At 37.3% G+C, this 26868-nt stretch overlaps 1 protein-coding gene across 7 annotated transcripts in view; it reads left to right on the top strand.

Moving 5' to 3' along the window:
• Positions 1–26868, top strand: part of MRTFB (myocardin related transcription factor B) — a 185497-nt gene that overhangs the window by 58280 nt on the left and 100349 nt on the right. For 4 of the 7 annotated variants that reach the window (XM_081819993.1, XM_081819988.1, XM_081819991.1 and 1 more), the window contains exons 3-4: positions 13423–13638; positions 20106–20168. In XM_081819993.1, coding sequence (XP_081676119.1) covers positions 13485–13638; positions 20106–20168 — 217 coding nt within the window. In that variant the 5' untranslated portion in view covers positions 13423–13484. The remainder of the gene's footprint in view (positions 1–13422; positions 13639–20105; positions 20169–26868) is intronic. The other 3 variants (XM_081819987.1, XM_081819994.1, XM_081819990.1) reach the window with 1 other exon arrangement.

The raw sequence follows: 26868 nt of genomic DNA, 5'->3' as shown, positions 1-26868 counted from the left end.
TTGTTTCCTGAGATTAAGAATTCCTCATATCAGTGAGGACTAGACGTCATTTCTAAGGTAACTTTCAAGTAAAATACTCTGTCTAGAACTTACGCAGTCGTTTTAAATATAAGAGCATTCAAGTAATCAAACCAGAATTAAGTTAGGGAAAAAAAAAATACAGAAACCAAACCACTTTTCATGGTAAGAGTTAAAGTAGTATGTAGTGAAGTAATGTTTATATAGAAACATGTAGTTTTAGAACTCTCATCTTCTGGTTCCATTCTAATTGTTAAACTGAGTATGGACAGATTGGATAAAGTATTTCCTTCTGCTGTTTTTCTCCCAATTAGAAACTGGGAGGTGAATGTTATTTATATAAAAATGTAAACAGGTTTGACTCTGAATTCTTGATATCCTTTAGAAATTTCATTTAGAAGACAACACAGAAATAGCAATATATTATTAAGAAAGTATTGTCATATATACAGGTTGGTGAGGGTTCTTAAATTAGTAAATAAATTTTGAACTCTAACATTAGCTGTTTAACAAATTGCCACCAGGAGCTTTGAAGGAAGAACAGGTAATATAAAATAACCCAGCACTGATATCATTAATTTACCCAACCCCGCACTAAATTGTGTTTCTCAAAAGTGCATTTGATTTGAAATTTTCAACTTGTTTGATCATGGGACTTAATAATAAATATGCTTCTGATATAGGGAATTACTTTGTATATGTGATTAACTTTGTCTTTGAACTTCCTGATTCAAGTTTTATCTTGTCTGAATTTAGAAATTTATTTATACTGGCTCTTAGCCAGGTGTTTTCCATGTTTGTAATTCAGGGGAGCTTTAAAGGGCAGGGACAACAGTTTTAATGTTGCTCAATCGTTTTTTGTTGAGTATATTTGGATATTCTGTCTGCATTTAACTGGTTTTATATTAAACTTAGTAATTTTGATATTGATACTCTTTGGACTCCTTTATTATTTAGTTTCCCTTATATAGCATTGATTATATATCCTGCATTTACTAATATTTCATGTGAATTAGTCATTAGGAACAGTGAGGTACAGTGGAAAGAGATTTGACTTTACACTTCACTTAGTTCAAAACAGATGTTAGCATTGATTTTGAGACTACCTTAGCCCAAGAGCCCAGCATCTTTTAAAATACAGGGTTATTACTGGTGCTATCTTGACTCCATTCAGAAAAAAAGATATGAATAAATCAATAGATGAACAAGCAGTCTCTCATTTTTTGGTGTTTTTGTTTTGTTTTCTGTCTCTGATGTAGTATCTGACAATGAAGTGGTTTGTTTTTTGAGAACAGAAGCTATATCCCAGGTTGATATTATTAGTGTTGTGTTGTGCTTTGACCTAGTGCTGGACAATTGTTGGATTAGTTTCATTTTGCTCTATGGATGTGTATGGTATTAACTCCATATTCATTCATTCTGTCAGTTATAGACAAGTTAGTATTTTATCACATTTTTCTCTAGTTAAAGCTAAATGATTGCTTTACTTCTGTAAGTAAATTATGACCCAATGAAAGAATCCATTCTAATGCCATTTCTTTAACATCTCAATTAGAGGCTGTTGGATGGATAGTGTTTTTTTTCTGTTTGATGTTAGATTCCAGTTTCAAAAGAAAATTATCAAGCAGTTAAGTGGATATTGGGTGACAGCTTACAAATTTGGTAGTAGAATGTGGGAATAGAGTCTATACTCAATCAAAAATGTTCATGAATATTAAGTTAAAAATTTTTGAACACTTATTCTTTTCCTTTTGCTACATTTTGTAAAGATTTTCTTAGCTTATAATTTTCTTAATTTGGAGGAATGTGTGGGAGTTTAAGGTGATCATAATGTCAAGGAATAATAGGTTGAAAAAAATTCTTCAAGATGAAGAAAAAATAATACTGCATGAAAATATTTTAAAGTCTCATGCCTAAAGGATCTTCCAAATCATTAATGCTAATGTTCAGAGTTTGTATATCTTACCATTATAAGGGCAATGTGGTACCGGTATCTTAGAATTAGTTTACTGTGGACAGATTTTATTTTATATGAAAAATAATTTGAAATGAAATTCATAGTTTAGAAAAAAATCTAGGAGCCATGTTTTAATACTCTGAAGTAAAACAGGTCATTTTACATGTAAATGTACCTAACACATCTTTTTTGAGTTTTCTTTCTTTTTTTTTTCTTTTTGACATTAGTGTGGTCATTTCAGCCTTCTCAGGCTTCTTGTTTGCCTGACCTTTTTCTATCCATTTACCTCCATCCTATTTATGCCTTCATATTTAAAGTAGGACAGTTATAGGCATACATTTTTAGACTTTTAAAATCCACTGTCAGTCTCTGTCTTTTAATCATAATGTTTAGTCCATGTACATTTAATGTAACTATTGATAAAGTAAGATTTTTTTCTACTACTTTACTCTTTGTTCTTGTTTGTCCCATCTCTTTTTTTATTTCTCTGTTACTTCTTTTTAGGTTAATTGAGTATTTTTAGAGTTCCTTTTTAATTTCCGTATTGGCTTTTGAGCTAAAACTATTTGTATTTTTTAATGGTTGCTCTGGGAATTATATAACTTTAACTTCTCAGTGTACTTCAAGTTAAAATTGTACACCTCTCTTACAACGTACAGAAAGGTAACAATGTTGTGATAGTTACCCTTCCCCATCCTTTATGCTATTGTCATATATAGTACAAATACATACTTTATAGGCCCCATAATATCGTGATATAAATATTACTTTGAATAGTAATAGTTAAGAAAGCAGGAGGAAAAACAAGTCTTTGGCTTTTATCTACATGTTTACCATTTCTGATGCTTTTCATTCCTCCGATCCAAGTTTCTATCTGGCATCACTTCCCTTCAGCCTGAAGAAATTCTTTTAGCATTTCTTGCAGTGTGTGTCTGCTGGTGACAATTTTGCCTTCATTCTTAAAGGATATTTTTGTCAGATATGGAATTCTGGATGGACAGCTGTAGACTCTAGATTCTGTGAGGTTCCCTCCTAACAGTATTGTTTTATTTTAGCAATTAACTTTGCTGAACTCACTTTTGCACACTCCCTTTCCTGTGGTGAGCAGCAACTGAAATCTCAGTTCTGTTTTTTTTGTTTGTTTGGTTTGGTTTTTTCCCTTAGCTGGGCTGTTGGGAGTTTGCATTACATGTGCATCAGTTAGGGGTCAGCCAGAGACTTGGGCAGAGTTCATACACAGAATTTAGGACCTTCTCTTTTGTGGCTCATTCTTTTCTGGGAACTAAATATAGAGTCAAGAATATATCCACATATAATGTAGTCAGCTGGTTTGCAATAAAGGTGCAAAGGCAATTTAGTGGAGAAAAGATAACCTTTGCAACAAGTGGTACTGGAACAGTCATGTATCTTTTGCCAAAAACAAAAAACTTTGATTCATATCTCACAGCATATACAAAAATTAATTCAGAACAGATCATAGACTTAAATGTAAAACATAAAACTATGAAACATCCAGAAGAAAACATAGTAGCTAACATATGTGACCTTAGGTTAATCATAGGTTTCTTAGCTACAACACTAAAAACATGATTCAGAAAAGAAAAAATTGATAGGTTGGACTTCATCAAATTAAAAACATATACTTTTTATAAAACACTATTAAGAGAATAAAAAAATAAGCCATTTGCTGGGATAAAATATTTCCAAATCATATATCTGATAAGGGACTTTTGTCCAGAATATAAAAGGACTCTCAAAACAATAATAGGAAAATAAACCACGTAATTTTAAAAAGGAACAAAAGATTTGATCAGATACTTAACCAAAGATGATACACAGATGGCAAATAAGCACATTAAAAGATGCTCAACTTCATTAGGGAAATACAAATGAAAGTCAGAGTGAAAAGGGGCTCAAGGTGGTAGCATAGGAAGACCCTAAACTCCCCTCTTCCCAGAGACACAACAGGTTTACAGCTACATATGGAATAATTTTCCTCAGAAAAGGACCTGAGAACTAGATAAACAGTAGCCTCCACAACAAAAGACACAAGATGCATCAAGAAGGGTGGGAGGAGCAGCCAGACAGGGTTACCCCTAGGAGAGATCCCCCAAATACAGAACACTCCTTCAAAGAGTGAAAGGATTGTGCCTCATACCAGGCACCCCAACCCTGGGGGCCAGCACCAGAAAGACAAGTCCCCAAAATGTCTGGTTTTGAATATCAATGGGAATTAAGACCAGGAGAATCCTAGGACTATAGGGAATGGAGATCCTGCTCTTAAAGGGCTTGTATGCAAACACATTCATTCTGAGATCCAGCACAAAAGCAACAGATTGAAAAGCACCTAGACTATAAGTGAGGGACACCCACTTACTAATTTTAAAGCAGCTGCTGGAGAGGCAGGAACCTGCAGGGACTTTATTTGGGGACAGAAATACTGGTGGATGCCATTTTTTCTATCTCATCCTAATTTGCTGGTGACTGAGTTGACTGGTGCTATTTTTGGTGCCCTCTCTAGCCTGCTAGCACCAGAGAGTGTGCTCTTCCCTACCCCATGTCATAACTGGGCTAGGCAAGTGCCCCACGCCCCACCCACCCTGCTCAGCATCCCAGCAGCAGCAGGATTGGGTGAATGCCCTGAACCCCCACCCACCCCACGCAAAGACCAAAGCCACAACTAGGAAAGGCAAGCAGCTCAAACCCCTCCCTCCCTGTGCAGTGGCTGAACTGCAACCAGGCCGGATGAGTGCCCTGAGCTCCACCCTTCACACACAGCACCCACATCCCTAAAACAATGGCAGGCACTCACAACCCATAGAAGGGACACACACAGAGTGTCTGGTTCTGGTAGCCAGGGGAGATTGTGCTTCTGGGCCACATGGCAGAGCTCCTGCACAAGACCACACTTTCAAGACTCAGGGAGGTATTTATTTTGCCTAATACATACAGACAGAGAGACACGCAAAATGAGAAGCCAGAGGAATATGTTTCAAGCCAAAGAACAAGGCAGATCCCTAGAAAGAGACCTTAATAAAACAGAGATAAGCAACCTACCTGATAAAAAGTTCAGAGTAATGGTCAAAAAGATGCTCACAGATCTCAGAAGAGTGAATGAACACAGAGAGAACTTCAACAGAGAGAGAGAAAATATAAGAAACTACCAAACGGAAGTTATAACAGAAGTGAAACATTCTCTAGAGTGGTTCAACAGCAGAATGGATGAAACAGAAGTATGACTGTGTGAGCTGGAAGACAAAGAAATGGAATACACCCAGACAGAGCAGCACAATGAAGAAAAGAATTGTAAAAAGTGAGAATACCTTAAGTGATCTCTGGGACAACTTCATGCATACTAACATTCACATTATAAGGGTCCTAGAAGGAAAAGAGAGAGAAAAGACTAAAAAAATTATTTGAAGTGGGGCACCTTGGTGACTTAGTCAAGCATCCAACTCTTGATTTCTGCTCAGGTCACGATCTCTGGGTACTGGGATTGAGCCCACCCCCACCCCCACCCCCGGTCAGGCTTCACACTCAGCAGGGTGTCTGCTTAAGGATTCTCTCTCCCTCTTCCCCTGCCCTCTCCCTCTCTCAAATAAATAAATCTCTAAAAAGAAAAGTTAAGGATAGAATCTTTTTTTTTTTTTTAAAGATTTTATTTATTTGACAGAGACAGCAAGAGAGGGAACACAAACAGGGGCAGAGGGAGAGGGAGAAGCAGGCTCCCTGATGTGGGACTCGATCCCAGGACCCTGGGATCATGACCTGAGCTGAAGGCAGATGATTAACGACTGAGCCACCCAGGCGCCCAAGGATAGACTCTTAAAAGCAGCAAGAGAAGAGCAACATGTTACATACAAGGGAGACCCCATAAGACTATCAGCAGGTTTTTCACCAGAAACTTTACAGGCCATAAGGGAGTGACATGACATATTTGAAGTGCTGGAAAAAAAAAAAAAAACTGCCAACCAAGAATTCTCTACCCAGCAAGGTTATCATTCATAATTGAAGGAGAGATTAAGAGTATTCCAGAAAAGCAGAACCTAAAGGGATTCATCACTACTAAACTAACCTTATAAGAAATGTTAAAGGGACTTCTCTAAACTCTGAAGGAAAGGCATTAATTAATAAGAAAATATATGAAAGTGGGGCACCTGGGTGGCACAGCCAGTTAAGTGTTCAACTTTTGGTTTCAGCTCAGATAGCGATCTCAGGGTCATGGGATCAAGACCTGCATCATGCTCCACACTCAGTGCAGAACCTGTTTAAGATTCCCCGCCCCCCGCAAAGTACATAAATCTTTTAAAAGAGAAAGAAAAGAAAATATATGAAAGTAAAAATTCCACTAGAAAAGGTAAATAAATAATAAAAATAGTAGACCAGCCACTTACAAAGCCAGTGTGAAAGTTAAAAGACAACAGTAGTTTAATTAAAAGTACAATAATTAGTTAAGGATATGTAAAATAAAAAGATACAAAATGTGATATCAAATATGTAAAACATGGAGCGGGGAGTAAAAATATAAAGATTTGGAATGCATTAGAAATTAAGTTACTGTCAAAATTAACAAGTCAGGAAACAATCGATGTTGGCTAGGATGCAGAGAAAGGGGAACCCTCTTATATTGTTGGTTGGCAACTATTCTGGAAAACAGTATGGAGTTTCCTCAAAAAGTTAAAAATAGAGCTACCCTATGACCCAGCAATTGCACTACTAGATGTTTATCCAAAAAATAAAAACATAGTGATCTGAAGGGGCACATGTACCCCAATGTTTATAGCAGCAATGGCCATAATAACCAAACTATGGAAAGAGACCAGATGTCCATCAGTAGATGAATGGATAAAGAAGATGTGTGTGTGTGTGTGTGTGTGTGTGTGTAATGGAATATCATTCAGCCATCAAAAAGAATGAAATGTGTCATTTTCAATGACGTGGATGGAACTAGAGGGTATTATGCTAAGCAAAATCAGTCAGAGAAAGACAAATACCATATGATTTCACTCATATGTGGAATTTTTTTTTTTAAGATTTTATTTATTTTGACAGAGAGAGAGAGTGTACAAGCAGGCAGAGCAGCAGAGGGAGAGGGAGAAGCAGGCTTCCCGCTGAGCAGGGATCCTGATGCGGGGCTCAATCCCAGGACCCCGGGATCATGACCTGAGCTGAAGGCAGACGCTTAATGACTGAGCCACCCAGGCACCCTCATATGTGGAATTTAAGAAGCAAACCCAATGAGCATAGGGAAAAGGAAGGAAAAATAAGATGAAAATAGAGAGGGAGGCAAAGTATAAGAGATGCTGAACTTTAAGAAACAAACTAGGGTTGCTGGAGGGGAGGTGGAGGGGGAAAGGGGTAATTGAGTGATGGGCTTTAAGGAGGGCATTTGATGTAATGAGCACTGCGTGTTATGTGCACTAAATTCTACTCCTGAAACTAATAATACAGTATACGTTAACTAAATTGAATTTAAATGAAGAATTAAAAAATATTAAGTTACCATCAACCCAAAAGAGACTGTATACACATAAGATGTTGTGTGTGAACCTCAGGGTAACCACAAAGAAGAAACTTAAATATACAAAAGAAAAAGAGAAAGGAATCTAAGCATAATGCTAAAGAAAATAATCAAACCACAGGGAAGAGAGAATAACAAAGGAACAGAGAGGAACTACAAAAACAGCCAGAAAACAATGAACAAAATGGCAATAAAGTACATACTTATTAATAATTGTATGTAATACAATTTTATGTAATAATTTTTTAAAAGATTTATTTATTTTTAGAGAGGCAGAGAAGGAGTGTACATGAGGAGGGGGAGGGGCCGAGAGAGAGGGAGAGAGAGAATCTCAAGTCGACTCCCCCCGAGTGCAGAGCCCGACATGGGCCTCGACCTCAGGACCCTGAGATCGTGACCTGAGGGAAATCAAGATTCAGACACTTAACCGACTGAGCCACCCGGGTGCCCCATGATTGCTTTAAATGTAAATAGTCTAAATGCACCAATCAAAAGGCAGGGTAGCTGAATGGATAGAAAAGAACAAGAATTTTCTATATACTGCCTATAGGAGACTCACTTCAAATGTAAAGACACACACAGACTGAAAGTGAAGGGATGGAAAAAGATACATACCATGCAAATGGAAATGAAAAGAAAGCTGGAGTAGCTATACTTATATCAGACAAAATAGAATTTAAAACAAAGACTGTTAACAGGAGACAAAGAAGGGCATTACATAATGATAAAGGAGTAAATTCAACAAGAGGATATAACATATGTAAAAATGTATGTACCCAACATAGGAGAACCTAAATATATAAAGCAGATATTAACAGAAATAAAAGGAGAAATAGTAATACAATAATAGTAGAGGACTTTGTTTTTTTTCTTTTTAACTTTTTAATTCCAGTTAACATACAGTGTTATATTAGTTTCAGGTGTACAGTGTAGTGATTCAACAATTCCATACATCACCTGGTGCTCATCACAAGTACACTCCTTAATCAGTAGGGGACTTTAATACCCCACTTATATCAATGGATAGATCATCTAGACAGAAAATAAGGAAAGAGTGACCTAAAATGACACATTAGACCAGATGGACTTAATAGATACATACAGAACATTCTATCCAAAACCAAAATACACATTCTTTTCAAGTGCACATGTAGCATTCTCCAGGGTAGATCACATGTTAGGCTACACAACCACAACAGCATGAAACTAGAAGTCAGTTACATGAAGTCAATTACATGAAGAAAACTGAAAAAAAAAAAAAAACCCACAAACACATGGAGACTAAACAACATGCTATTGTTAAATAATTGGCCAATAAAGAAATCAAAGAGGAAATCAAAAAAATACCTAGAGACAAATGAAACTGGATCCACAGCATTCCAAAATCTTTGTGACACAGCAAAACCAGTTCTAAGAGGGAATTTTATAGTGATACAGGCCTACCTCAAGAAACAAGAAAAATACCAATCTACTTTACGTTTAAAGAAACTAGAAAAAGAAGAACAAACAAAGCTCCAAGTTAGTAGAAGGAAGGAAATAATACAGATCAGAGTCAGGGGGGGATGAAACACACGTGCACACACACACACAAAGTAGCATAGATTAAGGAAACTAAGAGCTGGTTCTTTGAAAAGATAAACAAAATCAACAAACCTTTAGCCAAACTCATCAAGAAAAAAAGAAGATGGCCCAAATAAGTAAAATCAGAAATGAAAAAGAAGAAATTACAGCAGATATCACAGAAATAATAATACGTAAATACTGTGAACAATTATATGCCAACAAATACCTAGAAGAAATGGATAAATTCCTGGAAACATGCAGTCTTCCAAAATTGAATCATGAAGATAGAGAAAATCTGAATAGACCACTTACTAACAATGAAACTTGAATCAGTGATCAAAAACTACCAGCAAAAGTCCAAGTTGCAGATGACTTCACAGGTGAATTCTACCAAACATTTAAATTATCCCAGAAATTATTCCCAAAAAATGAAGAGGAAGAAACACTTCCAAACTTATTTTATAAGGCCAGCTTTACCCTGATACCAAAACCAGACCGAGATACCACAAAAACCCAGAAAATTACAGGCCAACATCCCCAATGAACACAGATGCAAAAATCCTCAGCAAAATATTAGCAAACTGAATTCTTTGATCAAAACATTAAAAGGGATCATACACCATGACCAAGTGGAGTTCATTCCAGGGATACAAAGATGGTTTAACATCTGCAAAGCAATCAACATGATGCAGCACATTAATAAAATAAAGGATAAAATTATATAATCATCTCAATAGGTACAGAAAAAGCATTTGACAAAATCCAATATCCATTTGTGATAAAAACTCTCAACAAAGTGGATATAAAGAGACGGTACCTCAACATAATAAAGGCCACTTATGACAAACACACAGCTAACATCATACTCAATGGGTGAAAAGATGAAAATTTTTTCTCTAAGATCAGAAACAAGACAAGGATGTCCACTCTTGCCACTTTTGTTCAACATAGTATTTGAAGTCCTAGCCACAGCTATCAGACAAGAAAAAGAAATAAAAGCATCCAAATTGATAAGGAAGAAGTAAAACTGTTTCTATTTGCTGGTGATATGGTACTATGTAGAAAACCTTAAAGACTCCACCAAAAACCTATCAGAACTAATAAATGAATGCAGGAAAGTTGCAGGATACAAAAGTAATATACAGAAATTTGTTGCATTTCTCCACCCTAATAATGAACTATCAGAGAAATTAAGAAGATAATCCCATTTACAGTTGCATCAAAAACAATAGCCTAGAATAAATTTGACCAAGAAAGTGAAAGACCTATACTCTGAAAACTGTAAAACACTGATGAAAGAAATTGAAGATAAATAAATGGAAAGATATGCTGTGCTTTGGTGTTGGAAGAACTAAAATTGTGAAAATATCCATACTACCCAAAGCAGTCTACAAATCAACCAATTCACTGCAATCCATATCAAAGGTCCAATGGCATTTTTCACAGAAGTGAAACAAGCAATCCTAAAATCTGTACAGAACCACAAAAGACCCAAAATAGCCAAAGCAATCTTGGGAAAGAGAACAAAGCTGGAGGTATCATACTCTGGAATTTCAAACTGTACTGAAAAGCAATAGTAATCAAAACAGTATGGTACTGGCACAAAAACAGACATTAGTGGAACAGAATAGAGAGACCAGAAATAAACCCACAGCTGTATGGTTAATTAACCTATACAAAGGAGACAAGAACATACAGTGGGGCGAAGACAGTCTTTTCAATAAATGGTATTGGGAAAATTGGACAGCTGTGTGTGAAAGAATGAAACTGGACTGCTTTCTTATACCATACACAAAAATAAACACAAAATGGATTAAAGGCATAAATGTAAGACCTGAAACCATAAAACTCCTAGAAGAAAACAGAGGTAGTAAGCTCTTTGACATCAGTCTTAGTGATATTTTTTTGGGTATGTCTCCTTAGGCAAGGGCATTAAAAACTAAAGTAAACAAATGGGACCACATCAAACTAAAAAGCTTTTGCAGAGTGAAGGAGAGCATCAACAAAATGAAAAGGCAGCCTGCTGAATGGGAGAAGATCATTGTAAGCCATATATCTGATAAGGGGTTGATACCCAAAATATATAAAGGACTCATACAACTCAGTAACAACAACAACAGAACAACCCCATTAAAAAATGGACAGAGGACCTGAATAGACAGTTCCGAAGACACCATACAGATGGCCAACAAGCACATGAAAAGATGCTGAACATCACTAATCACCAGGGAGATGCAAATCAGAAGCACAATGAGATATCACCTGGTCAGAATGGCTATCATCAAAAAGACAAGAAATAACAAGTGTTGGATGTGAGGATGTGGACAAAGGGGATCCCTTGTATCCTGTTGGTGAGGAATGGAAATTAGGGCAGCCACTATGGAAAACAGTATGGAGGTTCCTCAGAAAATTAAAAATAGAATTACCATATGATCCAGGAATTCCACTTCTGGGTATTTATCTGAAGAAAATGAAAAAACTAATTAAAAAAGACATATGTACTACCTTTATGCTTATTGCAGTATTATAGTAGCCAAGACATAGAAGTAACCCAAATGTCCATCAATAGATAATAAATGGATAAAGAAGGTTGTGTGTGTGTGTGTATGTGTATGTATGTATGTAATATTACTCAGCCACAAAAAAGAATGAAATCTTGCCTTCTGTGACAACATGGTAGGACCTCAAGGATATCATGCTAAGTGAAATAAGTCAGACAGAGAAAGGCAAACACTGTATGATTTCACTTGTATGTGGAATCTAAAAAACAAAATGAAAAACAGAAACAGACCTCATAGATATAGAAAACAAACCGGTGGTTGTGGAGGGGAGGGGGGCTGGCAAAATAGGTGAAGGGAATTAAGAGGTGAAGACTTTCAGTTGTAAAATAAATAAGTCTCAGAGATGTAATATGCAGCATAGGGGCTGTAGTCAATTTTGTAATGACTTTGTATGGTGACAGATGGTAACTAGACCTATTGTGGTGATCATTTTGTAATATATAAAAATATCAAATTACTGTCTTGTTCATCTGAAACTGGTATATCTCAAGTATAAGTCAATAAATTAAGTAATACATAAATAAATAAAACCACATTGAGTTACCATTTCACACTCATTGAAATAATTAAAATGAAAAAGATTGACCATAAGTGTTGGTGAGGATATGAAACAACTGGAATTCTCATTCACTGCTCGTAAGAGTGCAGAATGGCATAACCAGTTGGGAAAATACTTTGTTAGTTTCTTTAAAATTTAAATACTCACTTGCCGGACCATCCACTCATTTTACTCCTAGGTATTTACACAAGAGAAGTGAAAGCAGATATCCATATAAATACTTGGACAAGAATGTTCATAGCATTTTTATTTGTAATAGAAACTGGAAACAACTCAGATGTCCATTATTAGGTGAGTGGGTCAATGAACTGTGATAGGGAATGCAACTAAGCAGGCAACAGTTTTGTGAAATGTTTCATCCCTGCATAGTATGGACCACCATCCTTTCAGCTTTCAGCTTTCAGTAAGCTTTCTTGCTGACCACTGCTCAGGCCCTAAGCCAGTGTCATGCATGGAGGATTTCGTTGTGTCTTTGGTATTTCTGTTGCCGACTTCTGTTTTAGTCAGAATGGGCCAGGTTATGCTGTAATAGTAAATAACCCCAAATCTCAGTAGCTAAAGGTTTTTTTCTGTGGCATGAACTGTATGTCTGTTGTGCTGTAGCGGAGAGTTCTCTTCCCATGCTGAGGGAGGAGTCCTTATCTGAAACATTGCTGGGTGCTGTGAATGTTGACTTCCCGTAAAATTGTTTGATTCATAGGAGTTTAACTATTTACTAAACAGAGAGTGGGAGGGGGGGCGAGGTAGAGGGAAAAGCGGACTCCCCACTGAGCAGGGAGCCTGATGTGGGGCTTGATCCCAGGACCCTGAGACCATGACCTGAGCCGAAGGCAGGCGCTTAACTGACTGAGCCACCCAGGTGCCCCTGATTTGTAGGAGTTTAGATAGATTTTCAAGCTAGACTGCCTTTTTTCCCCATGATCATTAATTGACTTTTGTCTTATTTTAGGATGCATTAAAATCTTTAATGACACCAATAACTATAACTTGCTTTAATCCACAGTACAAAACATTATATAAAATACCTTTCAACTTGTATTTACCTGGTAAGTGCTGTTTTAGATGGGAAGTCTATTATTCCTGTGTGTTGGACAAAGAACTCAAGATCCAGAGACGGTAAATGAATTGGCAGTTGCTACACAGCAGTGAAGCTGGACTAGAACCCAGGATTTCCATTTTAATATTTTTGTGTAAATTGGAGAAAAGTAAATGTACCATCTACTTACACATTTCTACTTGACAGTCTCTTCGGCAGACCACCTTTAAGAGAGGTCTCGGACGCCCGTCGCCAGTGGCTGGAGCACAATGGATCCCCCAGGGGCACTAGACGCTGAGGATGAGCTGGGGCCGTTAGCCCATCTTGCCCCAAGTCCTCAAAGTGAAGCTGTTGCCCACGAATTCCAGGAGCTGTCCTTGCAGCCCAGCCAGCACCTGCCCCCTCTGAATGAGAGGAAGAACGGTGAGCTTTTCAGCATGTGCGGTGGGGACTGGATTTAAAGACTCCCCTCTTCGTGATCCCAGTTGATTCCTGTTTGGTAGTTTTGTTATTGTTTGTTTTTTGTTGGGTTTTTTTTGTTTGTTTTGTTTGTTTGTTTTTGTAATTTACATTGGGCAGCCTGTCACGGAGGGGAGAGCCTCATGGGGTACTGGCTGGTTTTGAGTAACAGGCAGACTTTCACTTTGCATTCACTTTTTTCATTATTTCCCCAGTAAGTATCTGGTAGCAGTATTCTCCTTGGAAACAAGCTCTAGATTGCTAGAATGGCATTGGAGGGTAGCTTCTTGCACTGGTGCCAGGCAAGACGGACTATGGATTGGTCTAGACTTTCCTCCCACTTCCCTGTCTCCAGTATGTTGCACTTTTAATTTCAGAATTGACAAAATTTAAGCTGTTTTAATGACCACTAAGAAAGCAAGAGTTTCTTATTTGAGTATTTTTCTATAAATGGGTATAGGATATGATCATAATGTCAGTCTTTGCCTTTCGTTGTGTACAAAATGAATATTTTCTATTCATTTGGTATCTGTTCAGGAAATTTTCATTGATCACAGAGGCTTCCCAGAGTCTCCGGAAAACACAATACTGTCCATTTTTAATGTAAACGAGTAAGGATAGATGATGTACACTTAATTGTAATACTTAAAACATAAAAACTAACAAACATAAAATGTTAAAAATTTACAAACACATCAAGCATATATATTAAAAGGGCCACATTAAGAATTTCAACTGAATTTATTGTGCCTTCTACAGTTCTGATGAGTTTTACATTTATAAATATACTTTTTAAAAATTTTAGTTTTAAAAGCCAGAAGAAATAAAACCGTTCCCTTCTAGAATGTACTTTGTTACTTGTTTTTCTGGGTTCTGTTTCCCAGTCCCTTTCATTATTGGCCCTATCTTATGCAGGAAAATGATATGCTGTGATTCTTCGATCTTTAATACAGGTGTTTGGATGGAGTATACTTGTTCTCCATTCAAATAGGGTCTGCGGTACTTGTTCTTGAGCATAACCCTTGTCGAATGTGAGTGGTGTAATGCAACATTTTGGCTCAGGTACTGTCAGACCTTTCAGGAAGCTGCGCTTGACCAATGGCTTTAGAACCCTCCGTCAGGGGGCACCTGGGTGGCTCAGTCGTTAAGCGGCTGCCTTCGGCTCAGGTCATGATCTCAGGGTCCTGGGATCGAGCCCCACATCGGGCTCCCTGCTCCACGGGAAGCCTGCTTCTCCCTCTCCCACTCCCCCAGCTTGTGTTCCCTCTCTAGCTGTCTCTCTCTGTCAAATAAATAAATAAAATCTTAGGAAAAAAAAAAAGAACCTTCCGTCAGTTGGGGGCCTTCCTTTCTAAGACAGTGGCTGAGAGAGTATAACCATATTTACTAACCCATGACTAAATGTCATCAAATTCACACAGTACCTTTGAACCTGTATAATGTTCAGATTATTATCCTCAAAAAAAATAGGAGTTGCACCAGTATAAAATTGCAATATTATACAATTATTCAAGACAATGGTCATATGTAGCAGAAGAGGGAAATGTGTTGGGAAAGTTTTTACTTTGTGGTGATTTACTTGATAAAGCACACCACATTCTCTTGCAAGAATGTTGTCTTGAGTATGTATGCCTGAATATAAGGTTAGCCCGAATATTAGGTAGTCTCCCCATATAAACTTTTAGGAAGATGGAGTAAAAGGTAAGAATTTTAATTGAGTAATTTAGTTACATGTACATAATTAAAATCACATTTCATGGAGCAGTGCAGTAATATAGAAGGATTGCTTTATTCACACATATTTCGTAGAACCATCTTGCTCAGATTCTATGAATGAATCTTTGTGGGAAGTGCTTTTTTTTTTTTTTTTTATCATTAGCAGAACCCCTTGGCATCATCCATCTAGCACTAAAATCCAGGGTGTATCTTCATTTCTGTCTCTATTGTCTTGAGTTACAGTGGTTTTTGAGTTGACGCATGATCTGACACTGGATATTTTATGTCTAGACTACAAGTACCATTGACAAAACAGTGGGGTTGGGTGCGCGCGTGCGTGTTTGTGTGTCTTTTATAGTTGTATGTTCACAGTCTCTATAACATAATCACTTGTGTGATTTGTGATTGGTCATAACATTTTATGGGGCTGTAGTTCCTATTTTAGAATATAATTATCTGTTTTGTTTTGTTTGAGTAGGTAACACATTCACTGCCCTAAAATGTACAGGGTACAAATGGCTCACAGTGAGAAGTAGGTCACCTCCCAGTCTTTCCCCTTAGCTACCTAGTTACTTCCTCAGAATTAACTACTGTTACTTGTATCCTTTCTGACAGAATAGCGTTTGACTACTTTTTTAAAAGCAGTTTTTCAAAGTCTTGTAACAACACTCAGTACTTTCAATTTTAAGGTTATAACCTAGGAGTAATTAATGTGTTGGATTTTTCTTCTTCCCTTTTTATGATTCTACTTAGATATTTTTATAAACATCCTAAAACTAGTTTGAATAAAATAAATTTTTAAGCAAATATGTTTTCCTCAGGTACTTTTTTGTTCACTATTAAGTACATGAAAAAGCATCTTATAATCTGAGATGCTGTGTAAAGACTCAAATAGCAGTCTCCTCTTTTCTAATAAGTGACTTCAGGAAGTTAAAAGCCTTACCTTATATTCAGGCATATACTCTAATTTCAGGCTTATGATATGTTAGCCTGATTTGCATATATATTCCAAGGCATACATGGAATCCTTGTACAGCCATCAGAAATCTACCTTTTTGATAGTTATATGAGTAGAGTGGAATCACGTCAAGCAATAGGGCGATAAAGGAACCATAACTGTCTTACCTTACGGACTTTTTCACGTTTATTCTTCAATTTTTAAATATTCTTAATGCTATGTTTAGGTCATATCATACATAAGGTGTAGATCTTGGCCTCAAAATTAATTAATACAAAGTACTATTTAGATTATTATTTAGGTATTTCCTTGGTGATTGTGTTTGTTAGTCCTAAAAACTGAAATACCTTCATTTTCCCTAACTTGTTTGAATTCCCTCCTTTTCCAGTTGGGGAAAATGAAGATATTTCAGTTTGGATTAGTGTGTAGGAGGATCATGTCTCCAAATAGTCTATAAATAAACCTAACGAGGACAAAGAAGTTGACATCTAAGCAATGACGCCAGGGTCTTCCCTTATTTTTGACCAATATTTATGTTGATAATGTAGCAGAATAGCAGAATATTCCTACTATTGCAGTAAACGTGAAAGGTGTTTACTAAAGATAAGCGAGGGTTTATCTTGACCCCTGAACGTGGCCAGAATAATTCCATAACTTTGTACCTCTAAAGTAAGGCAACCAATTATACCATTAATTCTTCCCAACAAGGGAGTCCTTAGTAGAGGAAGTGTGGATATACAGTGATGGGCCTTCACTAAAACAATGCATACACAGGAAAATTGAGCTTTGTTTTGATGTTTTACACAATATTAACATTCCTTCAAATGGTAAACACAGACAGTAAAAGGGAAATCAGTCCAAGGAACGGTTATTTTTTTTATTGCCAAATTAGGAAAAGCTCAGGTGTTGTAAGTTGAATGTAGCTTTATAAAGTCAAGGAAAGACAAAGCAGATGGAAATAACATGCCTGATAGAGCCCCAGCTCTTTGCCTTGTGCCCCCACTTATAGGAGACCACGGGTAGGAAGCTTCTAGTTGTATGTACTGAGGTCATTTGCAAGACTGATAAGTATGCTGGTTGGTGAATTTAAGCTTTTAAGTCATTGCCGCCATTATCATGCAGTAAAGCAGATAAGTCCACATAGATTCCCCCTTTTTTTAAACAGTTTGGTATTTTAAAACTTCTCGTACAGCTCTGAAGATGAGGCTCAGTCATGTTACTGTGACCGCAGATGGACCACAGGCCAGCTGTCAGTAGTCTACAGTAGGTGGAAAAATGGTATCTGCCGCTTTTCCCTTCCTAGAGTAACAGGCTTCTGAAACCGTATTTACTTGGAAATAGCGTGTTTTTAGGCCTCAGAAAAGAGGAGACTTTTTTGTTATTCTTATTTTAAACTTTGGTAGTTCTGGTTACTGCAGTGGTTGGGTTTTTGAGTTAATGGCCCCATTTTGAATTTTTATTCCTAAGGTTTTCCATCCATTAAATTGATCACAGTGAACAGTTATAGACCATCTCTCATTCTGTTCTACAATGATCATACTAGAGAGAAAATAATTCATTCAAAAGTTTGTTGCACACAAGGGAACACAAGGTAGTTCTTTGCATTGGATCCAATACAGATATTAATACATTTGCAGTCAGATGAACTTTGCCTGGCCCTGGAACCCAGCCAAAGAAAATTGCTTGCCTGCTACCATAGAAAATAAATGGTGTTTGTTCACAGCTGGTCTTTTCTTCATGTTTTACTTTGAAAACATTTCCCCACTCCTCGTTAACCCGTTAGGCTTACTGTCACTCCAGGTGTTTGGAAATGCACAAAGGTGATGAGCGTTTGTCTGGAACAGAACCCTGTTTCTTAGAGTGCACACGAGATGGTGTGGCCTACTGGAGATTGGTGAGGAAAAGAGAGAATATTTCTGTTTTTCTCTGGAGCAGACAACCAGACATTCTCAGAGTGTTATAAATGGGAAGGAAATGAACAGATGCTAAATAATCAAGACATGGAATTATAGGATTCTTGCTTTCCCTTCCTATAACTGGAAGAAATAGAAATGAATAATTTTCTGTAAAATTCTCTTGTCCTTGGCTTTACTCTTAACATATTTAGGATCTTGAATATTTAAAATTCTCAATGATGTTAATAAACAGTCTGATACATTTAGATAATTTCTTTTTCTGCTTTCAGGAGTTACTTCAGAGTACTTAGACTGAGAAGAGAAATATATATACAATTTCCTTAATTACTCTTCCTTCGTTTCTAATATGTTTTTAAAAATTAGGCTTTACACATTAATACTAAACACAATTAGGAAGTTTAAAAGCCAACTGTGAACCTCCTGACAACTGCAAATGAAATTCTTGATTAATTATGGCAGCTTTCCTATTCTTTTTGTTTGTGACAATCTCTTGAACCTTTCAAAATGAAAATGAAGTCCTAAAAAAAAAAAAAAAAAGAAAGAAAATGAAGTCCTATAAGTAGCTTAAAGGTGAGGTACTCTCTTTCGCAATGATCTTTACCAAGTCTCCTATTAAATAGCATGTTTTGTTTCACAGTGCAAATAAGCATCTGTAATAACCCTGTCCACCTTCTTTTTTGTACTCTGGGTTTCTTGTTTAGACAGTTGTGCTGTTACTGAGGATTTAGTCTGCTTCAATGCATTGCTGAACACACCCAAGCAGCATGTGGGTGGAGGCAGGGAGGGGGCTGGGCTTTAATTTACACTCTCCCATGTGTCGGAACACTACCATAGGCCTACTTTGGTTATTGCTGAGGGGCTAAATGGAGCCTGCAGTTTCAGAAGTGCATCAGCAAGACTGCAGGCCCAGTTTAGCACACCTGAAGCCCCATTTTGAGTGATTTATCCAGTATTTATCCAGTTTTTAAATTGTGTCCTCTTGCAGAAATTTTCTTGGAATGTCAACAAGATTAACATACTTATTAAAAGGAAGATTTAGAACATAATAATAATTATCAGTTTAATCTAGCATGAGACCACATTATCTTAAAATTATAAAAATGTTTGCCTAAATTTTTACAAGGGTTTTCTAAAGTTACTGGAGTCATAGAAGTACATTATTTCTTATATTTATTATTTGAGATAATTTTCATAAAACTAGAGTCCACCATGACTTAGATTAGGCACTGGACCAGCAAATAAAATGAAACTAATTTATTAAGAAACAGTCTTTCCTGTCCCTCAGAAAGTAATTTTAAAAGATGACATATATAATATAAATGTTTAGTTAATAAATATCACTCAGCTACAACACCCTAGCTACTTAGACCTTTTAAGGCTACTTGTAATTAAATAGTTGGCTTATAATTAGACCCTGTGGTTGGCCGAGAGACTTTGTTAAAATTTAAGCTGGGGTGCTTTCTTGCCTGTGTGCTCCACCTAACCCAACCACAAGGACCTCTTTTAGCCAGAGGAAGAGGAAGGATAGATGCTGGATACCTGCTCTCTACCATGACTCTGAAGGAGCCTGATAAATATAGGGAGTATACTGGGAAAAAGTGATCCGTGACTTTTCATCCTTTGTTATTTTATGTTAAGATATCAGTAATAAGGCACTATTGCGACAGAAAGCAACAAGACAAATACGTTGAAATAACAAATGTTTGGAATTCTCTCTTTGGTTTGTAGTTAATAATCGCCCTGACTAATTAGCAAATATCATACCCAGTGTTTTTCTAACTCCTTTAAATTAATCCGTACTGTTGGCTACCCTCACCTGCTGCCCTCACTATTATTAACAGGAAGTGTAGTCTTTTGGGAGTCAGGACTCCAGTCTCCTCTGCTGACTCGGTCTGTGAGCACAGGTAAGTCTTGGAAGCTCTCTGTGTCACGGTATGCCCATTGTAATATCCGTATGGTAGCTTTCAGCCCATGTGTCTCTCTCTGGCTGCCCTTCCTCATTGCATCATGTGCTCTTATATCTCATTATCACTTCTGCCTTGTGCTGTTCGTCAGGCAGCAGAACCAGAAAGAATGGAAGATAACTTCCATCTCAGTTAACAGATGGAATTTGCCATAGATACAAATTAATAATGTCACTGTTGATTACGTCCCTCGCAAATGTATCATTAAACATACATACCAGCTGTCCCAATTAGTCAGACTTTCCCCCCATATTTAAAGAGAAAGAGAAATTGACTCAATTGTGTCATCCTAAAAAAAAAACTGTATCTAATTTAGGATCTGCAGGATCTCCCTATTCGTGGTATTTAAGGGTTGGCAGGTATGTGTTAACGTTTTTGTAATAGCATCAGACTATCAATTAGAAGACAGTAGTCTAGCTTTTTTTAAAGCCCAAGTTATTCATGTTCTTTTCTGATCATTTATGTTGTTGTTTTTCATGAAGGAAATGCTAATAGTTGGGTGTCTGCTTCATAAAACCTAAGTTTTTGATAGATGATCTCTATGTTTAATGAAGATACAACAAGAAAAGCAAAAATCTGATTTACAACTTGCCTTTGGTTGTTGTCGGCTAGTGAAAAAACTAACACATACTAGAATTTGTCAGTACTCTCTGCAGGTTTGAGATTCCTAGCTGCAAGATAGGAGACCCTATTTGACAGAAGCCACGATCCTGACATAGTAGTGAAGAAGCCTGTTGACTGGGCTGCCTGAGCAAAGTGCCAGCAAGTAGTATGGAAGGGGAAAGCTTCCATATCCAAATACCCAGTTCTCCAAAATGTTTTTAAAAATCCATATTTCAAGAGTGGAAATAGGGATTATTTTACTATTAGAAAACATTTACTGAGTGATCATTGTGTCTCCTACCCTAGGACAATTCTTAGATTTTAAGCCTCTCTAGTGCAATGTTGGCAGTTCAAAATGTAGTGTATTCACCTAAAATCATTGGACGCATATATGGATCCTTGAAAGTAATTCCTTCAACTATATACAGAAAATGAATTTAGAGATGATTCTTGCAGATAACTGAGAGGAAGAGAACCTGATTTTAAAGGAAGAGGGCTATAAAAAAAGAAAAGAAAAAAGAGAAAAAGAGGTCTGTGGGGTCAAGCACAGAGCCTGCTCTGTTGGGCTAGCTGTATGGTGTCAGGCCACACAAAACCTGTGTCTTTAATCCATAAGTAGGAATCATGTTAGATGTACCTCATAAGTTACCAAGAGGCTTACAATAATAGAGCTCTTATACTAACTAGCATGTGCATGGTGCATTGCACTCACTTCCAGGTACCCAGCACTGCCTACTTGATGTAAAAATACCGTGAAAGAGGCAGTGTGCACAGTGGTTAAAAGCACCAACTCTGGAGCCACCCTGTCTGAGTCCAGGTCCTGGCTGCATCATTCCTGGCTGTGTGAACTGAGACAAATGACTTCTCTTCCCTTTGTCTCACTTTTCTCATCTGCAAAATGGGGATCATACTAGCACCTGCTTCAGAGAGTTGCTCTGAGGATGAAATGAGTTCATGTAAGTCAAGCGTGTAGAACATTGTGGACAAAATAATTAGCACTTTGTAACTGTTATGGTCATGTATGTTTTGAGAACGCCGTACGGTTGACCCTTGAACAAACATGGGTTGGAACTGCATGAGTCCACGTTTTTGACAAATACAATACAGTCCTGTAAATGTTTTTTCTCTCCTGTATGATTTTCTTAATAACGTTTTTTTCTCTAGCTTTATTGTCAGAGTACAGCATATAATACATATAATATACCGAGTATCTGTAAACTGACTGTTTACGTCATCTCTTAAGGTTTCCAGTCAACAGTAGGCTCTTAAGTTTTGGGGAAGTCAAAAGTTATTCATGAATTTTTGACCCCCATGCTGTCTTTCAGTTTATACTAAGTGAATATGGTTTGTCAGGATTCCACTACCATGTTTTATAACTTAGTGTTTCTTTCAATAGGCCCAGTCATTTTTGCCCCCGTTTTCCACAAGTATTTCTTTTTAAAGATGTCAAAATGACATGCAGTTTCTAAATGTCTCTCCATGTACCTTCATAACATTTGAAGAGCAGCTTATCTGATGAGAGCTAAGGGGGCCAGTGTAGTAGGCACTGATTTCCCATGAAGTTTGTCTCTCTCGTTGGTACTGCCAGTTCCCACAATCCTAGCATTCCCTGGGCATCAGTCAGTGTCTACAAGGAATGATTTTCAAATATTAAAGCATGTGAAAAGACAAACAGGCCAAAACTCAGAGCTCCCTAGGGACTATGACCTCCAAAACAGACTCTGTTCTGACATTTTCACAGGCTGCTTGAAGGAATTCCAGCAGGGCCATTCCATTTGGTAAACTCCTAAACAAACCCTCTGTCATCAAGGACTGATTTATAGATTTTTCTCCTTCTTATGTACTTGTTCTGAAGAGATTAGGATAGTAGATAAGGCTGCTTAGACGCTTTTAAGACATTTGATGTATATGATAAGTATTATACAGAGGACTTCTGGTATTTTGAAGTAATAAAACAGTTATTTGCTATGTTTAAAGAGATTTCTTGCTCTGAGTTGACTTTTAAATTCTTTCTCTTTTTCGTTTTGATTCCAGGAAATCTATGTCATAATCACATCTCACAATTAAAATGTTTTCATTCTGAACCCAATTATTTAACAAAGAAATTGATTAAATTTGGGAATAACCTTTTCAAAAATAAATATATATGTACACAATGACTTGTTTCCCAATGACCTTTGGCATGTGTGAAAACAAACAGTTCTAGTGTTGTAGAATATTATTCTATAAAATCCTGGAGTGATGGCAGTTGTTTAGATGATATTTTAAGGTCACTTAAGTTGGGGGGGCATATCTATAAGTTGTTTTTCAGTTAATCTGAATTCTCTTAAAATACTCCATTGTGTATTATCAAATATTTCTTTACAAAAATAATACAGTGCAAAAAATAAATGAGAAGGGCAGAACCCAAGAGATTTAGAGCCTGAACAACCTAAGGAAATGGGTAATTAGGATTTACTTGGTTTATAGTTGGCCTTAAATGCTACCAGCCTCGTGGTCGTCCCAGTCTGGGGTCTATGAGTGGTATGTATGAAATTCCAGGGCTGAACAGCATTCTGCATTTGAGGGGTCAGGTTTGGTGGTGATGGGGGGGGGGGCATTGTGTGGTTTCTTTCCTTCTTTGCATGTTTCTTTTCAATGAGTTAATCCTTTGGGTGAAAGTACAGAGCTTTAAGTATTAAACAAAAGAATCCTACACAATCAAAACTTTCCTATGATTTGATATCTGATTCTGGTGTTGGATTATAATATGTTTTGAACAGATTTTAAAATGGGACACAGGAAGTAAATTGGTATATGATTTCACCCAAGCCTCTTAATGTCAGTAGGACAAAAAACTCATTTTATCATATTCTAGTAACCCATCAGAAACTCAGGATATTTTAGAGGTCTCCTTGGTAAAATAAAATGGAAACAAAAGTGAAATAATAAGGTGCTTAGTAATTGGTCACAAGTAGTTATTGAATGTACTAAAGAATTATGTACTTCTTGATTGATGTGTAAATATATATGATGAAAAAGATCTATGTGCTCTTATTACTGTTTTTCTCAGGCCAAGAATAACAAAGTGATATTTAACTAGACATACTCTTAATATGAGAAAGTATTACTTTTCTAATGTATTTTTCTAACATAGATGTTTCTGTCTTTCACTATCAGTTTCAGTTAGATAGTCTCTTCGTCTTTCAAAAAAATGGAATTTGATTAAATAACTTGCTGATAAAACTAGTGAAATCTCTGGCTGCATAATTGTGTGCTTGTTTATTTGTGCATAGAATTAGAGTAGCTGCTTGATTGCTTGCTGAACTCTTTTAGGACCCTCAACAGAAACAAAATGTTTACACCTTCAAAAATTTGAAGATTTTATTTGGCCACCCAAGTATAATTTGGAGGATTTTCCAGATCAAAGAATTTAAACTTACACCAAGCAGATCAAGTTAGGATTGGAAAAATTGAAATTTAAAGAAATCCAAGAACTTAGTCCTAAACTGTGAATTTCAGAATCTAATAGTTTTAGACAGTGCTTTGGTTTTTGTTCTCTTACACTATGTAATAATGTACTCTATGTAACATGTACTTTCTCATAAAAATGTATACATTTCTTAAATGACCATGGACGTTTCATATATCCTTGAGGGTGGAATGGTATATAAATGTCAGTTAGGGCCAGTTGGTTTATAAGGTTGTTCAAGTCATATATTCTTACTGATTTTCTTTTTTCTTGTTCTGTCAGTTGCTCTGAGAGGTATGTTGAAAACCCCAACTAATATTATGGATTTGTTTATTTCTCCTTTCAGTATTTTTTTTCCTTCATGTATTTGGAGGGTCTGTTATGTGTTCTCGATGGATTGATCCCTTTACGTTATGAAATCCCTCCATCCTTAGTAATGATCCTTTTCACAAAGTCTACTTTGGTACTAATATAGCCCCTCTGAGTTTCTTATGCGATGTGTGATTTATCTTTTCCCAGCTTTTACCTTTAACCTATCTGACCTTTATATTTAAAGTACCTTTCTTGTAGACAGCATAGAACATGATCTTTCTTTTTTTAATCTAGTCCGACAGTCTCTGTCTTTCAACCGCAATGTTTAGATAGTTTCCATTTAAGGTAATTATTGATTTGTTTGGCATATTAGTTATCTGTAGCTGTGTATACTTCATACCTTAGCAGCTTAACAAAGACACATTTATCATCTCACCATTTCTTTGGGTCAGGAATTCAGGCACAGCTTAGCTGGGTACCTCTGCCTCACAGTCCCTCATGAGCCTGCAGTCAGGTGTCAGCCGAGGCTGGGGTTTCATCTGAAGGTCCAACTGGGGAAGGATCTGCTTATAACCTTCATTATGTTGTTGTTGACAAGATTCAATTACTTGAGGGCTGTTGGTTCAAGGGCCTCATTTCCTTGCTGGCTGGAGGCCACCCCTGTTCTTGCCATGTGGGCCTCTCCAACATGGCATCTTACTTTGTCAAAGCCGGTAAGAGGGAAGTCTGCCAACAAGACAAAAGTGATTTTTGGGGGAGGGGGGGCAACACTTCCTCAACGTTGCCCTTTTCTGTTGTTTAGAAGCAAATTACTCAAGGGGAGAGGATTATACAAGACCATAAATACCAGAAGGCAGAGATCATTAGAGGCCACCTACCATAGTTGAGTTTAGATCTGTGATTTTGCTGTATGTTGTATTTGTCCAGTCTGTTCCTTATTCCTCTTTTCTTGCCTTTTTTTTTTTTGATTAATTCTTTTTTTAGTATTTTATTTTTGCAACATCCTATTAGCCATACTTTTTTCAAATGTTCACTAATCTTTTCTAATGAAGGTCTAATATGCTGCTAAACCTATCCAATAAAATGTTTATCTTAGATAGTTTATTTTTATCTCTGTAAGTTCCATTTTGTTCTTTATTTACATTGTCCGTTTCTCTCATCACTATATGTTTTCCTTTAAATACTTGTACACAGTTATGGCTGTTAATTGTTCAATTTTTTTCTGTCATTTTGGGGTCTGTTTTCATTGACAAATTTTTCTCCTATTAAAAAGACATTTTCCTTCCTCTTGGCAAGTAGTCTACTAATTTTTTATTGGATGTAACATTGTGAGTTACATTGCCAAGGGGCTGGATTTTGTTTTGGTTGTCTTCCTTTTAAGTGTTGTGGCTTCGCTTTGGTTAGAGTGTTGGACTTCTAGATCACTCTCAAGGCCTTTTACAAGCTTTGTTAGGAAAGATATAAGGTAGCAATCACACCAGGGGTGGTGCCTTAACTATTAGGCCTTGACTGCCTTTGGAGTCTCTGCCGAATGCCCCACTAAATGCCCCGGGGAGATCTTTTTGCTCAGGCTGGTTAGAGCTCAAACATCTCCCAACCTTCTGTGCACCTTGAAAGTTGTTTAGCTTCCAATGCCCTGGTCATTTCATGCCCAGCCTTGTGAAACTTCACTGCGTGCACATAGAGCTCAGGACTCAGCAGACCTCCAGGGCACCCCTGTGCAGCTTTCCAGAGCTCTTTTCAGCACAGGCCCCCATCCTGTTCAGAAATCTGCCCTGCAACTCCCAGCTGTCGTCACTTTCCCTAAGCTCTCATCTCTGGCTTCCCAGTTCCGCAAGCCTGACGAGCTTTGTTTGCAGGCTTGGACTCCCAGTCTGGAAATTGCCTCCGGCAGCTGAGAGGCTCACCTCAGTTGTTCGCTTTTCCCTAGGAGTCGGGGTACCGCACTCCTGTGTCTCAGTGCGGGGAAGCCACTGTTTCATGCATCCGTCCAGTTGCCTCGTTTCCTGTGGTGAGAGGTTAAGTGCAGTTCTTGTTGTTCCATCATAGCTGCAAACCAGAGTCCGGGGGCGCCTGGGTGGCGCAGTCGGTTAAGCGTCTGCCTTCGGCTCAGGTCATGATCCCAGAGTCCTGGGATCGAGCCCCGCGTCGGGCTCCCTGCTCGGCTGGGAGTCTGCTTCTCCCTCTGCCTTTCCACCCTGCTCATGTTCTGTCTCCCTCTCTCAAATAAATAAATAAAATCTTAAAAAAAAAAAAAAAAAAAAAACCCGAGGT

This window comes from Leptonychotes weddellii, chromosome 5 (assembly GCF_054177405.1).
Source record: "Leptonychotes weddellii isolate Sample4059 chromosome 5, ASM5417740v2, whole genome shotgun sequence".
Classification (NCBI taxonomy): domain Eukaryota; kingdom Metazoa; phylum Chordata; class Mammalia; order Carnivora; family Phocidae; genus Leptonychotes; species Leptonychotes weddellii.
Note: the sequence above shows the minus strand (reverse complement) of the source record. Positions and strands in the feature narration are given on the sequence as shown.